General features: G+C 34.6%; 2 protein-coding genes and 3 non-coding genes across 5 annotated transcripts in view; 1 reads left to right on the top strand and 4 right to left on the bottom strand.

Annotated features, from left to right (window-relative positions):
* LOC149285444 (inter-alpha-trypsin inhibitor heavy chain H3-like) overlaps positions 1 to 6,024 on the top strand; it is a 32,050-nt gene extending 26,026 nt beyond the window's left edge. The window contains exons 14-20 of the mRNA XM_089495371.1: positions 34 to 63; positions 734 to 766; positions 2,195 to 2,233; positions 3,947 to 4,066; positions 4,331 to 4,456; positions 5,503 to 5,584; positions 5,877 to 6,024. Of these exons, the coding sequence (XP_089351497.1) occupies positions 34 to 63; positions 734 to 766; positions 2,195 to 2,233; positions 3,947 to 4,066; positions 4,331 to 4,456; positions 5,503 to 5,584; positions 5,877 to 6,024 (578 nt within the window). The remainder of the gene's footprint in view (positions 1 to 33; positions 64 to 733; positions 767 to 2,194; positions 2,234 to 3,946; positions 4,067 to 4,330; positions 4,457 to 5,502; positions 5,585 to 5,876) is intronic.
* A 2,405-nt stretch (positions 6,025 to 8,429) lies between these two features.
* Positions 8,430 to 8,508, bottom strand: TRNAR-CCG (transfer RNA arginine (anticodon CCG)). Its single transcript has one exon. It is a non-coding gene; the product is annotated as a tRNA-Arg (tRNA).
* Positions 8,509 to 9,861: 1,353 nt separating this feature from the next.
* LOC149285442 (olfactory receptor 5I1-like) lies at positions 9,862 to 15,055 on the bottom strand. The gene is made up of 2 exons (XM_089495370.1): positions 14,969 to 15,055; positions 9,862 to 10,839 (listed from the first exon to the last, which is right to left on the bottom strand). The coding sequence occupies exons 1-2, from the start codon at positions 15,053 to 15,055 to the stop codon at positions 9,862 to 9,864; spliced, it is 1,065 nt and encodes a 354-aa protein (XP_089351496.1).
* Positions 15,056 to 16,215: 1,160 nt separating this feature from the next.
* On the bottom strand, positions 16,216 to 16,288 carry TRNAW-CCA (transfer RNA tryptophan (anticodon CCA)). The gene has a single exon. It is a non-coding gene; the product is annotated as a tRNA-Trp (tRNA).
* Positions 16,289 to 17,495: 1,207 nt separating this feature from the next.
* Positions 17,496 to 17,568, bottom strand: TRNAR-CCG (transfer RNA arginine (anticodon CCG)). The gene has a single exon. It is a non-coding gene; the product is annotated as a tRNA-Arg (tRNA).
* Positions 17,569 to 17,643: the final 75 nt, after the last annotated feature.

Below are 17,643 nucleotides of genomic sequence, written 5' to 3'. Positions count from 1 at the left end.
GAAGCTTTATAGTAATTTTCAATTTCATTTCAGATTATGAAAGTGTTGATGATAACGTTTTTGGTAAGTGTTATCCTTTTTTAACATTTGATTCATCACAATGATTATGGTTGTAAATAGTCTTAATATTATATGTGATATGTAAAACTGCTATAAAGAAGTAATACATTTCTATGAATTAAACCAGTTAACTGCGTAAATAGTCATGAGGTGCTGTGCAGTTTTATTTCCATACGAGTAGCGACGTTTAACCCAATAGGGTTTTTCTCAAGCCATAAAAGTGCAATACAAAGGTCAGTCTCTTATATACAGATCAATCTCAATTAACAATCATGTGTAAAAAAAGGTGAACAAAATCATCTCAGTCTTAAAAAAAAAGTGAGAAAAAACAACTATATTTCTGTACAGACTGACCAAATAATGTACAACAAATTACAAAAAACAGTGCAATAATAATGTAAAAGAATCAAGTAAGGGTATAAAAAATGTCAAAAATATCTAATATACATCAAACCTGTTGCAATATCAGTACAAATGTAAGTAAATATGGGGCTAGTGAAATCTAGTGGTCAAACAGAGTAATTAGGGAAAAAAAGGCACTATCCATGCAGTCTTTTTCTCCATAATGTATTATTGTTTTTATACATAATAATGTATTATGCAGTTCTAAAATGTTAAAATCTAGTTATCAAACTTTAATGAAGCTTTATAGTAATTTTCTATTTCATTTCAGGTTACGGAAATGCTGCTGATGATTACATTTTTGGTAAGTGTTATCCTTTTTTAACATTTGGTTAATCACAATGATTATGGTCGTGAATATTCTTAATATTACATGTGATATGTAAAATTGCGATAACGAAGTAATAGAAGTCGCACAATACATTTCTATGAATTGAACCAATAAGTTTTATGGAATCCAAAACAACTTGACCTGAAAATCATACAATGGTTTAGCCAAGGGTTTAAAATAATTTAAATAATTGAAATACATTTTATGTGACTATTATAAACTAAATATACTAAACTAGAAATATAACCACTAAAAACAGTGACTTATCTAGATAATCACATGATGATTTGTTTGGAGGGTAAACGAAGTTAACAGTAACCTAAATATATTGTTTTCTGATCTGCAAAAAAGTTCTAGCATAAAAAATACTTACAGTGACCGCTGAACCTTACAAAAGTAAGAAACTACATACATTTTCACTGAACGGGGGTAGCAGTCATATCCATGACCTCCTTTTATGCATGGATACTGTTTTGTAATTTCATCACATACTGAATATCTTAAATATCTTAAGTGACTACCCCTCATCCCACAAGTAGAAAGTGGAGGGAAGGTTCTTAACAACTTTAAAGCCCAGAGCTAGCAAAGGGGGAAGGAGGGCCACTTTTAAATATTTAAATATCATATGTGATATGTAAAATTGTGATAAACGCAAGGGATGTAGAGTTCAGTTAATGTGTATGACTATAACCAGGTAACTGCGTAAGATGTAAGATTATGGAGCTCAGAAAAACGTATTCAATTATTATTGAGGTAAACCTAAGTACTTAAAATAATTTAAATCATTCAAATAAATTTTATGAGAATACCACAAATAAAATAAATAACTAGAAAACATATTCACCACCATCAGCGGGATCAGGAATGGGGCAGAGTAAGGGGCATGCAATGGAGTCCATTCCTCGCTAAAGGTTTTCAAGACGTGTTAACTACCCTCTCACCCAATTATATAGGGGTTGGGGACTCTTTTTTATTTGACTGTGCATTTTAACCTCAACCCTAGAGGGTGAAGACAGACGAAGATGCTACCAAGGATATTTTGTTTTGTCACCAATCCCACTGGGCATGAGATGAGGCGGATGTACAGGATGGAGTCAGTGCCTCCCATAGTTAATGTCACTTTAAAACAACTCGCCAACCCAGCCATAAAGTAATGATAGTGGAGGGGGAATACTTAGGGTCTATAGTGCCCCAAGGTTTGTTTGATGCCCACCGGACACAGGGTTAGTGAAGGATGGGTCAATTACCCCTTTGCCAAATTAATAACGGGGAATGCTAACATACTACAACCACCATACTAAAAGAACAAAAGTGTCATGGAATCTAGAACATTTGACTTTAAAGTAATGATAAAGTTATGCTTCCTTTGCTTATTTACTGTCATTCATGTATCCATTCTAGCTGAGTCGGGTACTTTTGCAATTGTTCAAGAGACTACCGGTAAGCAGCATGTATAATTCTTCTTTCCATATATTTAACAGTCAATGTTATCTGACTCCTCAGTTCTTCTTGGAGTTGTGCTACCTACTACTTATACAGTTGCCCCAGTTGCTAAAAAATGTGGGATTGTGCATTAAGGTAAAACGTTCTCCTCTTGGCTGGGCTTTGATGGAATGTTGCATGGAATTGCGCACTTGTCCTTCTCTGCTCTTTTCAACTGTACAATGAACACAATAACTTTCAAGACAGAAATGGCAGGACCTGTGTTTGTTCTTTTTAGAATATACAAAATTGATTACAAAAACAGTTTTAATGATCTACCACTGAATTGTTTGCAGTGGGACGAGCTGAATCCTTTGAGACCACCACATTGTTACACTATCTCTAAACACACTAATTGAGCAAATTACTGAAATGTTCATCCAATTGCTTTTCCTAATGTTTTTCCCATATTACAGTGAAGTTGTCTCACCCCAGATACAGGATGCAGGCAGCTATAAGTCTTTTTCTACTTTTAAATCAAACAATTGTTTTATTGCTCAAATAACTTCACAAAAAAATCTACTTAGTAATTAACAACAAAGGCATATTATATATTTTTGAAATGTAAGGATTCAATAATTATGCTAGGAGTCAGAAACAACTTATTCTATGTTTTGCTTACACAAATAGCAGCACTAATTTACTTCCTTATCTCATCTCTAATAATTCCTTTTGAAGCAGAAGCTGAAGTAATTATTCATACCATAACTCAACAGACGCCATGTAAGTAAAAATTATTCACATTTATGATTGTAGGACTGGCAAAAATATTCAAAACGTGAACATTTAACATGTTTATGTAGAGCAATTCCCAAAGTTCATTAACATTACATGGGATGGATAAGAGCATGGTTGTGTTAGTTGACCGGTCGGTGTAATACATGTGTTACAATTCCAGCAGACTCCCTAGTGCGATATTAAAAGGTCGACAATAAAGATTAATAGTACCATTACGACTGACAGTATACAATTTGACAATAAGACAAACCCATATGAAGCCATACTGGCACAGAAGAATAAGAGTGCCTTGCACTTTTTACAGTCTATTCGAAAGTCATATGGTAAATGTGAAGGGAAATCCTCTAAAAAAAAATCTGAAAACAGTTTTAGTGAAATTCTTCCATATTGAACAGATTTCAACAATATGTTTAATTGTTCGAGGTAGAATATTAGTATTATAGACCTTATCTTCGCAATGACAACTTCTGATTTCTATTGTATGTAAACTGTTTCACTTGGTAATTTGTTATGTGTTTTAGCATGTTTGTGGGAAGATTCTAACCTTTAATATACCATGCCATGCCTTGAAAAACTAATTTTATTATGATGCTATCCTATCAAGGATTTTACAGTTTTAATATTTAACCCCTTAATGACAATGCCCATACATGTAAATGCATTGTTTTCTATGGGTTTAGGGACCGCCCATTGTCCTTAAGGGGTTAAGAAAATCTATATAAAGTATTTGGTCATATAACATTTTTCCAACATGAAAACCCTAAGGAATATAAGAATGATCTATAAAATAAGAATGTTCTAAAATTATTATTATTTGATGTTTTAGAAAGCGCCATCACATTCCGTAGCGCTGTACAATGGGCATATATTAATCAATAAAAGAAGATAAATATGTTGGCTATTTTATTCATTAAAATGTTGTTGTTTTTTTAGTCACAGATTGCAAAAATAACCATGTTGTCTTACGTGTCCCTTTGGTTGAAAAAAGTATATGTCTTCAAATTGATGTGGAGAAAACTACCATTATAAATCTGTTACACAATGCACACGAAGGTAGGCAAACATTTGGACCTAACCACGTAATAAAAGGTAAAAAACCATAGTGATTTGTCTTTGCTTCTAGCAAGCGTTAATTCTATTAAAAGAATATGTGCAAATGTGTGAATAATGTATATTTGTTCACTTAAATGTTTAGTCATTTTCTATACACTTCATTGTGTTACTTTTTCTTTTTTGAGTATATTTGTGATTGGCAAATCCATTTTACTAATAGTTTGTAAATTGTTTCTTGTGTATCATTCATCTTAAATATCACAGCTTTTACATTTAATGGAGAAGTGTCCCAAAATAAAACAAGCTTTGAAAGATTTGGACTTATTAAGAATAAGCTGGAAGTTGAAATAACACTGGATAATATTACACTAAAAAATGAAAAAGACGAACGTGAATTCCATGAGTGGACATCATCTTTCGAAAAGGAAGGGTAAATATTTTCTTTTAAAGGGATCTTTTTTTTCCTTAATGTTTCCAGCACCATTATAATTAAAAATACAAATAAAGTATGACTGGTTAGCTGATAAGAAGGACACATTATGCTTTGCCCTTTAGAACTTATAATACGCAAATACAAAATAAAGGTAATTATTGGATTGTAACTTTATTTTGCAGCTGATGCCAGAATCACCATAGAGTGTTTGATTTATGTAGTTGCTGGAAACACTAAATTGAACCTCAGTTTTCCTCTTGATTCTCTAAAAGAGAATAAACTAAAAAGGTCTTGGGGCAAGCTTTAACTAGTTTGGTGGGGGCTCTTTGTTGCTGAGGTCTATCAAAAACTTTTTTACATACATGTTCGCTCAGTGTTGTGTAATTTTATATTTATTTTCCACAACTCTTTAACCAAATTGTCATAGCCATTTAGCTCTACTTGAACCAGGCTCTCACATTATTAATCAGTAGGTAGGTATACATATTTATATATATTTGGAAACACCTTATCGAGGATGCCAGATGCTAGATTCAGTGTGGTTATCATGTTTTGTAGATTTATGAAAACAGAAGGAAAGAAGATGACTGTGTTATTGGAGAATGGCACAACGTTAATCATTTCTATGATGGAAAATCCACATCGTTTGGCTTTATTTGTGGAAAAAAAACATACTTTTTTAAATGGCACTACCGGTTTATTGAGTATGTATTGCAATTTAATTGTTTGGTTTCATTGTTTCTTTTTGGTACAGCAGTGTACACTTCAGTCTATCTAGCAACTGTAGCTCTCTATCGGTCTATCTATCTATCTATCTATCTATCTATCTCTCTATCTATCTATCTATCTATCTATCTATCTATCTATCTATCTATCTCTCTACCTCTTCTACCACTATATACCTGAAATGGCTATATTATCTTTTGCAGATTATGTGTACATGGCAAGGGTTAAACTTCTGTAGTAAGATGTGACCTTCTAAATATGAACTTCTTTTTTGCAGGTCAACTACTTAACCAGTTTATTCAGCCGACAAACACAGTTCTGGTTGTGCGTAAAAAAGAGGGTCTTGTGGTTGCTGAAAGGTAAATATTTGTATACACTGTATTCTGAAATATAACTGTCATAATTATATTTCAATATCTATACTATATATTTTTCAAATAATGTTGATAGTTGTCATTTAAGGATACAAGCTATAAAATACTAAAAATTAATTTGTTACGCGCTTGTAATTTGTAGATAGTTGAAAGAATGGCATGGTGTCACACTGACATATATAGGTTTTATATATAGGTGAAATAGGATGTTTTGAAGTAGAAAAATATGTCATTATTTTCTCAAATGTTGTTTGCTAATTCTGCCACTTTATTTTAGGGGAAGACATTGTGAATTTACTCCGCATGACCTGGATCCGGATAGAGAATGCTGGTTTGTGAGCATCAATCAAGATGAATTAACTAGTGGGACTGGAAACATTGTTTCAGATATTTACAAAGTTCCGCATGCAATGTCTCACCAGTAATATGAGATTAATACAGTGTGACACACATGTCAATTTGAAATTTAGTATGTATTTTTGTAATTTTTTTTGTGTGTAAATCATATAATTTTTTCATTCTTAACATACTAGACTAATCCATTTGCAAATAACTTAGCATACTTCATAAAAATAACTATAGAAATGAATTGCATTTGTTTTATTTGTCGTATTTACAGTGTCAATATATTACACTTAATCAAGCTTTTTATTTAACTGAAATCTTTTTTTTGTTACTATTACTTGGGTGAATTTAAATAATAACATTTAATTTTAGCATCTCCACATTTTAGGACTCATGTATCTGATATAAATGCAAGCATACTGCACCATTTTTCCTGTATAATGTATTAGGAAACACTTACCTTCTCTCACTAGCATCACTAGCCCTGTACCAGGGAACCTTGTATGATGCAGTCTCTTTTTTTCTGCCCCATGATGGAGACTTTCAGAACTTTCCTACCTCAATACAATACCCAATTCTATGAGTTTATGGTTTTGTCAACTCAATGACCCAAGCTGGTAGAATAGGGATGACGAGGTGTCTAGTGGGGAGGAAGAAAACATATAAGGGGACAATAGGAGTGGGTGGGTGTGGCCTGACCACTGACTAAAATGGCTGCTTAGTCAGCAACAATCTCGTTGGTGGAAGAGTTGAGGTGATTTGAGTGGTCCTTTTTTTCAAAACATGTTTCGAAGCTGTTATCCTAACTTTGTTCAACTAACGTGGACCTGTAAAGTTACACTGCAGATGGTCAACCTTTGATATCGATGGACTCTTCTCTAAAAAAAACTCATTGTTCATTAATTAAATTATGTTAATAATTTATTAAATAGACATTGACAACATCATCACTATTATAACTTTGTCTTTGGGCAAGACCTGAATCTGACAAATGGTTCTGGTTCTTTAGGATGCTGAAATCAAAGTGACCCAGGTGGGACTTGAACCCACAAACCCCAACTCTGGAGGCTGATGCATTATCCATTAGCCCACTGGGCCTGACATGGTTGGGGTGTCTGATGTTATTTTTTGTAAACAAAACTAATTTTATATATTTCTTAAATATTTTATTTTCAACAAAACACTTTTTTAAGATTGATTTTGTTGGTGGGCATGGATTGACCGCTGACTAAGATGGCTGCAGATGGTCAACCTTTGATAATGATGGATTCTTCTCTTAAAAGACTCATTGTTCTTTAAGTATATTAAGATGGCAATCATTTGTTAAATAGACATTGACAACAGAATCACTATTTTCACAACGTAGTTTGTCTTTGGGTAAGACCAGTATGGAAGCCATGAATCTGACAAGATGCTGAAAACAAACCAACCCAGGTGGGACTTATACACACAATCCCCAGCTCCACAGGCTGATACCTTATCCATTAGGCCACCGTGCCTCACACATGCAAAGTTTGTGATGTTATTTTTTGTAAACACAGCAAATTTTATATATTTCTTAAATATTTTATTTTGAACAAAACACTTTTTCAAAATTGATTTTGACAAATGATGCGGGTTCTTCAAAATGCTGAAGACAATCCGACCCAAGGTGGGACTTGAGCCCACAATCCCCAGCTCTGGAGGTTGAGGCCTTATCTGTTAGACCACCGGGCCAGACCTGTACTAGCTCTCTGATGTTATTTTTTGTTAACACAGCACATTTTATATATTAAATATTTTATTTTGAACAAAACACTTTTTCAAAATTGATTTTGTTGGTGTGCATGGCTTGACCGCTGACTAAGATGGCTGCTTAGTGTGTCATGTTAATTGAAGACCAGCCATGACAAATGAAGGATACTTTTTGTTTTTAAAGTTGTTGTGACTTAGTCAAAATACAACAATCTCATTGGTGGAAGAGTTCATGTGCTTTGAGTGGTCCTTCCAAACATATTTAGAAGCTGTTATCCTAACTTTGTTCATCTAATATGGACCTTTAAAGTTACACTGCAGATGGTCAACCTTTGGTGGGCATGTCTTAACTGCTGACTAAGATGGCTGCTAAGTGTGTGATGTTAATTGAAGGCCAGCCATGACAAATGAAGGATACTTTTTGTTTTTGAAGTTGTGAGTGAGTCAAAATACAACAATCTCATTGGTGGAAGTGTTGAGGCGCTTTGAGTGGTCCTTTTCTTCAAAACATGTTCAGAAGCTGTTATCCTAACTTTGTTCATCTAACATGGACCTGTAAAGTTACACTGCAGATGGTCAACAATGAACTCTTCTCTAAAAAGGCTCATTGTTGATTAATTATATTATCATGGTAATCATTTGTTAAATATGATTGACAATGTCATCACTATTTTAATAATGTAGTTTGTCTTTGGGTAAGACCAGGATACAAGCCATGAATCTGGCAAATGATGCTGGTTCTTCAAGATGCTGAAACCCACCCAGGTGGGACTTGAACCCACAATCCCCAGCTCCGGAGGCTGATGCCTTATCCATTAGGCCACTGGGCCGGACATGTCTGGAGCGTCTGATGTTAGTTTTTGTAAACACAATTTTTTAAATATTTCTTAAATATTTTATTTTGAACAAAACACTTTTTCATAATTGATTTTGTTGGTGGACCTTTTGAATCAAAATACAACAATCTTGTTGGTGGAAGAGTTGAGGTGTTTTGAGTGGTCCTTTTCTTTTTTTTTTCTCAAATGTTGTTTGCTAATTCCTGTATACAGACTCTCTCCATTCTGCCACTGTCATTGAGAAATTACTCCACATGACCTGGATCCGGATAGAGAATGCTGGTTTATGAACATCAATCAAGATGAATTAACTAGTGGGACTGGAAAGATTATTTCAGATATTTACAAAGTTCCACATGCAATGTCTCACCAGTAATATCAGATTAATGCAGTGTAACGCACATGTCAATTTGAAATTTAGTATGTATTTTTGTGATGTTTTTTTCAATCAAGTTTTTTATTTAACTGAAATCTGTTTTTAGCTACTATTACTTGGGTGAATTTAAATAATAACATTTCATTTTAGCATCTCCACATTTTGGGCCACATAGATCACTCATGTATCTGATATTAATGCAAGCATACTCCATCACTAGCCCTGTACCAGGGAACCTTGTATCAGCCTCATTATAACAACATTAATCGCTTCACTACGGAGGGCACACTAGACTGTTTACCATGAGGCACTAGGCACAACAGTCTGGGCCACGTCTTGGGTATACTAGACTATGCCCTTTCCTTGAGACAGTAGACACTGCTCCATCCAGGAGATGCTAGACTCTTTCCCATTCTCCGGATACTAGACTTTGCTCTATACTGTGAACCCCAGTCTTTTCCCTAGGCTGGACAGACTAGACTTTGCCTCATGATGCAAACTCTTTTTTTTCTGCCCCATGATGGACTCTTTTTTTCCTACCTCACTATAATACCCAATTCTATGAGTTTGTGGTTTTGACAATTACCGACCAGAGCTGGTAAAATAGGGATGATGAGGTGTCTAGTTGGAAGGAAGAAAACATATTAGGGGACAATAGGAATATTGAGTGTAGAAGGAAGCACCCTCACACAGACAGGTCAGTTCCTGTATTGAGATACTGGTCCCGCCAACTCCCATACAGACATCAAGTTACATCAAAACACAGAAATCACACTTTATTATTTATTTGACATGACACCTATCATTATTATATATATATATATATATATATATATAATTTATATATTTATATTTATATATATATATAATTTTAAAGGAACTAGAAAATAGTTATTTAATATGCCATGAAATATGAATTACAGCCTTTGTGCTCTAAAAAAAGAAATATTTTTTTTTTTATAAATAAAAAATCAGGTGTTCTGCCTTTGTATACTTCTTTGTACACGTCTCTGCTGACACAATAATTTTCCCAATGCTCCCTTAACCTCCTTATTTCTTAAGGCATATATAATTGGATTTAACATGGGTGTTATAATGGCATAGAACACTGTTACAAAGCGATTTGCGGATGAATAGACTGACATTGGCTGTATGTACACAATTATACCAGTACCATAGAAAATTGAAACCACAATTAAATGAGAGGCACATGTAGAAAATGTTTTGTATCTTCCTTCCATCGAGTTTATTTTCAGAATGCTGCTGACAATGTAGCTATAAGAAACAAGAATTAAAATGAAGCAGGAAGGTCCCAGAATACCAGGCGTTGTAATGAGCATAATTTCATCAATGGTTGTGTCAGAACATGATAATTTTATGAGAGGCGTAGCATCACAGAAGAAGTTATCCATGATATTTGGTCCACAGAAGATAAGTCTTAGAAGACATGCGGTATGTAAGGTAGAGTGCGTAAAACCTCCTAACCAGGCGCTGACACCCAATGGTACACTTACTGCTCTTGTCATTATAACAGTATATCGTAAGGGGTTGCATATTGCTACATAACGGTCATAAGCCATGGCAGCGAGAAGAAACATTTCTGAGCTTCCCAGAACATGGAAGAAATACATCTGCAAGATGCAGCCATAAAATGAAATTTTCCTGTTTCCCACAAAAAGGATATCCAGCAATTTCGGAACAGTTACAGAGGAATAACATATATCTAGAAAAGACAAGTTAGTCAAGAAAAAATACATTGGAGTCTGAAGACGGATATCCAATTGTATAATTAAAATAATGATGGCATTGCCAAAAAATGTAACAGCGTAGATGATAGTAAATGAGATACAGAGAAGTATTTGGACTTCATACACCACAGAGATGGTGGAGAGGATAAATTCCTGAACATTTTGTTGGCTGGAGTTAAAAAGAGGGGAGGAAATGACCATCTGAAAATCATGGAAAAGAAAAAAATAAAATTATATAATTCATACAGATTATTGAATTGAAAAGTAATGGAAAAACATAAGGACTTCAAAAGATGATTGAGATAGAAATATATAGATGTTGATATTTATAGAAAGATGGAGGTTTAATTTTAGTTATATAATCAAAATCTTGCATTTTTATATTTGAAGGGGTACAAAAAATATGTATTACCTAACAACTGTTTTACAGTACTTTATTATGTCTGAAATCTCCATTAGTTTATCCCTGGCAACATCTGCATCTGCTCTGTGCAGAGAAATAGTTGTGTGAATAAAAATGTACACTTTGCCAATAAATACTTGAAATTTTGTCTTTCATTGTTCTCACCTTTAAAATTCACTCAAAATGTTTTGAAATGTAGCTACCAAGGAAAGAAAGGGCCAAGGGAAATAAGTACTTGCCAAGACTTTAAGAACACCGCAATCCCGTATTTCTTCCCATTTCAACAATTAGCCTCAAAACCATCTTCTTCACTTTTTAAATTTGTCCGTGGCCTGATTCTCTACTCAACTGTTATAACTTCTTGCCATTTGCTTTTTTTTTTAGGATTAGGATCCCATTTTTCCCTTATTATGCGGGACTCATCCATTTTTTTCCATTTTCCATTTAACTCCTAACTTTAAATGCATTCAACCTGGCCTCCTAGTACCACAACCTGCATTCTGAAAGAAACCATCTTTCTCACCTTCGAGATCTCCACTGCCTTCTCCAAATCACCCTCACTACAATGAAACCATTCTCACGCAAAGCAGTCCCTCTCCTTCTGTTTCTTAATCCATACAACCTGCTGATAAGACTTTATGCTAAGAGCCCTTTTCTCTATATGTAGAAATGTGCATTCACATGCATTTATATTTGTTAATTTGTATGCTGTCAATTCTTTTGTTATTGTTAATTTTGTTGATGCTCTTTACATTAAATGTAATGGAATGCATTCTTTATAATCAACCAATATGCATTCCTCTGCATTTGAGTCATGTATAATTTAGTTGTGAAATAGCTAGTGATTACTGCAAAAACACAGTAACTATTCAAATTTTTAGAGTTTTTTTTTCATATATATATATATATTTATATATATATATATATTTATATATATATATATTTATATATATATATATTTATATATATATATATATTTATATATATATATATTTATATATATATATATATATATATTTATATATATATATATATATATTTTATATATACATATATATATATATAATATTTGGTGCATAGTTAATGATAACCCTTCTATTTGACTGATTATTCATTAACACCCCGTGGAAAAGCTTTTGTTTTTTTGAACTCCAGAATAACAATTTTTCAGCTCTCATATATTTATATAGAATAGACTGTGTATTTCTGTTTCACTCCACATGGTACATTATTTTACTATCATAAGATTTCAGTCATTTCCACTGGTTTCTCTTAGTCAATTTACATTTTCCCTACTTATCAGCAATTTACAGAATTTCCCAGGGCTTAATCACTATGCCATGTATGGGATTTAAAAATACATTTTTAGATAAAATATGTACACATATATTAATTATGTAAATAGTACATTGTAATATTTATAAATTATATGTCTATACTAAAACATGCACTTAAGTTTTATTGAGATAATAGATGTGTACCTGCCTATTTTGTGGCTTGAAAACATGAAAACAATATAAATAGTTTCATTTGTTAGTATGACTTAACATTTTTGTTCCACATGTATCCAATTTCCTCACCTACACGCAATAGACTTAATTAATAGCATTTTAACTTCATTTTGCACACCTGCGTCGTGCTAGAATATACAATTCTTAAGGGATCAGCAATATCTCTGCCAACAATCACATAATATGTATAACATAATATATGTAAACTATAAGGAGTCTAATAATATACAGTGCTATAAAAGAAGGATTATATGTTTCTTGTATTATTTCATATAATTTCATAAAATCAAAACAATTTTCAACATACCATTTGTTCAATCTAAAGGAAAAGCGATGATGTTATTTTAATGGAATCTGTGTTTTACTCAAATAAATCAGATATTTCTGTCCATCTTGCCCATAGATTTGATAAGTATACTAAATTCTACATTGGTAACATAAACACACACAGATATATATATATATAAATCATTAAAGCATTTGGGACATTGTCTCTAAAGCATTCCAAGAACCATGTGCAAATTATACAGGGTAAACAATAATTAACTGCGCTGCTAATTATATAATTTTCAAATGAACCCTCCCCCCCAAAAAATGTATTACTTTGCTGACGAAGTTACAGTTTATCATTTGAAATCTTTGTGTTGCTTTATCTGTAGTTAGGTTACACAATTTGCTAAAATGTTTTAAAAGAGATATTGAAATCCCATACAAATAATCTGATTATTGGGATAGCTGATCCAACCTCACATACACAATCTTTGTTTTTATTGTGAACAATACAGAGTATCATCCATTACAGTATAACGTCATACATAGATGTGATATTACAGAGGAAGTTTCCTTTTTTTTTTAATCTCCACCTTTTTCTGTCCTCCTCCACCATTTTTTCTGTCCTCCCCACAGATACCATCCCATACCAAACACTATAGCAGCTTCAGTCCATGTGGAGAGACCCAACAACAACAGCATCCCAAATAACAAAACTAAAAAAGAAAAAACATTAAACAAAGGGTGTAACCAAAACCCACCCCCACCCCCACCACCTGACCGTCAAGAGTCATATAGTGTCATTCGATTGAGTTGCCATAGTCTGTGTAAGGCCCAATTAAATTGATTTTTTGAATAGATGGGTTGTTAGCTATAAGGCTTGCACAATACCATGTTGTATTTTGAAACGTCTTCTGTTTTATCTAAATTGGCTGAATATTAATAAATCTTATGTTTAGTCCTTTTTTCTTTATTTAGGCTGGCTTCCAGCCAGTCCATTTGCATTGTATAAAATAATTTTGATTTAAAGACTTCTAAATTCTTCTAATTAGGCATGAACCTATTGTTGCAGTATTGCCTTGTGTGCGGCTGCTATCAGAATACCCACCTCTCACTTGTTACCCCTATAGGGCTCTCCCATCCAATCCAATATTGCCAACTCAGGTGTGATATCCACCACTGATATCCCCATCAGTACACCAAAGTCTCTGACCGCCTGCCAAAAGCATCCTAAAACACCACATGTCCAGAAACAGTAATAAGGATCTGCTGCCCCTTTCCCACATTTTGGACAATTGTCATTTTCAGAGTAAAGCATCTTAAACAACCTCACTGGGGATAAATAGGCATAGTGCACATTTTATTATATGATACAGAGAGGCAGGGATAAGTCTTAAGGATTCCGTGGTTGCCTTGTAAACGTTATGTATTTGCAAATGAGGTAAATGTGTTAACCAATATTTCGGACATCCCCACAAATCTTTATGGCAACACTTTAATTGTAGTATCCCGTAAATTGTACTTTTGGAATAACTACAATTATCTAGGGGGTTGCACCAGTCATTATCTTGGATTCCACATAACCTTTTGCTTGAAAGTATGTAAATATAGGCAAAGGTATGTTTGGGTATTTATTTTTATCCCAGATTTTGTTCAACTTTAGAAAAGCCCCTTTTGAGCCTATGCCCAATCCTCTCCAAGAAGTAAAGGGGTGACCTGCCCGGCCATCATGCAAATGAGGGTTTTTCACCCAAGACTGAAAAGGAGAAGTATCCCAGGACAAGGCCTATGATAAATCGCCCCTAGAGATCAGCAGTAACGATGGTAATGGCGTTTCTGGTCTCAGTGATTGATCTGTCGGTGTATGTGTTGGTAGAACAAATCCAATTGAGGAGGGATTTCCTGTAGTCTATCCACCAGTAGTTTCATCAGCAATTTAATATGTGATGTGTCGATATGAGTCAACCCTATCCATTAGTTTGTGTTAAGAAGGAGAATTTTTCTTCCAGTGGTAAGAGTATGGAAGGTTGTCTCTCCCAGCAGAGAGCTATTGAAACGTTCAGTTAAAAAACCCTTAAGGTGTGGTCACAAGATTTGATAAAAATAGCTGGTGGAACCGTCTTTTAATGGCTTATGACACCTCCACCTCCTGTATTGGAGCATTCAGTAAAACTCTTTGCTCATTTGTCAATGTAGGGGGCTTGGCTAGCTGCAGGAGTTTAATACCCTCCATTACGTCATCTGGATCAGCTTCGTAAAGTTACTGATAATAAGTATGAATTTATTATTTGGAGTATTCTATTTTTGGTGTTGAGCTGATTCTAATAAGAAATATTCTAAAAATATATAGAAACCTATATTTACTCTTAAGATTTCTTTTTTTTTACCAAAAAATATTTAACCTCTATGTGATGTTATTTTTTGTAAACACGCAAATACATTTCTTAAATATTTTATTTTGAACAAAACACTTTTTTAAAATTGATTTTGTTGGTGGCCATGGCTTGACCTCTGACTAAGATGGCTGCAGATGGTCAGCCTTTGATAATGATGGACTCTTCTCTTAAAAGACTGATTGTACATTAATTATATTATGAGGGCAATCATTTGTTAAATAGACATTGACAATGTCATCACTATTCTCACAACGTAGTTTACCTTTGGGTAAAGCCATGAATCTGACAGGATGCTGAAAACAAACGGACCCAGGTAGGACATGGACCCACAATCCCCAGCTCCAGAGGCTGATGCCTTATCCATTAGGCCACCAGGACTCACACATGCCAAGTTTGTGATGTTATTTTTTGTAAACACAGCAAATTTTATATATTTCTTAAATATTTTATTTTGAACAAAACAGTTTTTCAAAATTGATTTTGTTGGTGGACATGGCTTGACCGCTGACTAAGATGGCTGCTTAGTGTGTCATGTTAATTGAAGACCAGCCATGATAAATGAAAGATACCTTTTGTTTTTAAAGTTGTTGTGACTGAGTCAAAATACAACAATCTCGTTGGTGGAAGAGTTGATGTGCTTTGAGTGGTCCTTTCAAACATGTTTAGAAGCTGTTATCCTAACTTTGTTCATCTAACATGGACCTGTAAAGTTACACTGCAGATAGTCAACCGTTGGTGGGCATGGCTTGACTGCAGACTAAGATGGCTTCTTATTGTGTGATGTTAATTGAAGACCAGCCATGACAAATGAAGGATACTTTTTGTTTTTGAAGTTGTGAGTATGTCAAAATACAACAAGCAGTTGGCAATCATTTGTTAAATAGACATTGCCAATGTCATCACTATTTTAACAATGTAGTTTATTTTTGGGTAAGACTAGTATGTAAGCCATGAATCTGACAAATAATGCTGGTTCTTCAAGATTGTGAAAATGAACTGACCCAGGTGGGACTTGAGCCCACAATCCCCAACTCTGGAGGCTGATGCCTTATCCATTAGGCCACCGGGCCTAACATTTGCTAGTTGGCTGATATTATTTTTTGTAAACACAGCAAATTTTATATACCGTATTGGCTCAATTATAGGCCGCACCGTAAAAGTTAGATGCTTTTTTAAAGAAAGTATTTTATTCTTAGTGTAATAGAATCTGCTCCCCCCCCGATATGCTGCCACTCTGCCCTCCCCCGAGATATGCTGCCACTCTGCCCCAAGATGTGCCCCCCCTTAGACTTACCCTTGCAGCGGCAGCGGAGGTTGTTTACGCGCATCGCCGCAGCCGGTGAACGATAATCTCCCATGCCGGCACTCCCCCCCGTGGAACGTGCTGACAGGGGACAGTCTATTGGAGAGTAGGATGCAGGTCCCCTGCAGCGCTGCGGGGGATCTGTATCCTAACCCTGCTGCTTACTCGGCGCCCGGAACTGCATGTCCCAGGCGTCGGGCGATATGAATTGCGCATTCCTGCGTCAAACCCCGAATATAGGCTGCACCCCCACTTTAAAGACTTAAAGTGGGGCGAAAAAGTGTGGCCTATATTTGGGCAAATATGGTATTTCTTAAATATTTTATTTTGAACAAAACTTTCAAGATTGACTTTGTTGGTATGCATGGTTGACTAAGATGGATGCAGATGACGTTTGATAATGATGGACTCTTCTCTTAAAAGAGTAATTGTTCATTAACTATATTAAGATGACAACCATTTGTTAAATAGACTTTGACAACGGAATCATAATTTTCACAATGTAGTTTGTCTTTGGGTAAGACCAGTATGTAAGCCATGAATCTGACAAGATGCTGAAAACAAACCAACCCAGGTGGAACTTGGACCCACAATGTGCAGCTCTAGAGGCTGATACCTTATCCATTTGGCCGCCACCGGGCCTGACTGTCTGTGCTATTTTTTGTAAACATAGCAAATTTTCTATATTTCATAAATGTTTTATTTTGAACAAAACACTTTTTCTAAATTGATTTTCTTGGTGGGGATGGCTTGACCGCTGACTAATATGGCTGCAGATGGTCAATCTTTGATAACGATGGACTCTTATCTAAAAAGACTTGTTCATTATTTATATTAATATGGCAATCATTTTTTAAAAAGACATTGACAACAGCATCCCTATTTTAACAATGTAGTTTGTCTTTGGGTAAGACCAGTATGTAAGCCATGAATCTGACAAATCATGCTGGTTCTTCACGATGCTGAAAATGAACTGACCCAGGTGGGACTTGAACCCACAATCCCCAGCTCCGGAGGCTGATGCCTTATCCATTAGGCCACCGGGCCTGACATTTGCTAGGTGGTTGATATTATTGTTTGTAAACAGAGCAAATTTTATATACCGTATTGGCTCAATTATAG

This window comes from Sceloporus occidentalis, unplaced genomic scaffold, assembly GCF_023333645.1.
Source record: "Sceloporus occidentalis isolate IW3139 unplaced genomic scaffold, rSceOcc1.0.p SCAF_79, whole genome shotgun sequence".
Classification (NCBI taxonomy): Eukaryota; Metazoa; Chordata; class Lepidosauria; order Squamata; family Phrynosomatidae; genus Sceloporus; species Sceloporus occidentalis.
This window is presented reverse-complemented; position numbering and strand designations above follow the sequence as displayed.

Coding starts and splice junctions, on each gene's coding strand:
- LOC149285442 (XM_089495370.1), bottom strand. CDS start 15,055: ATGGAGGGTATTAAACTCCTGCAGCTAGCCAAGCCCCCTACATTGACA. Junction 10,840..14,968: donor TGAATGCTCCAATACAGGAG/GTGGAGGTGTCA, acceptor CATGATTTTCAG/ATGGTCATTTCCTCCCCTCT.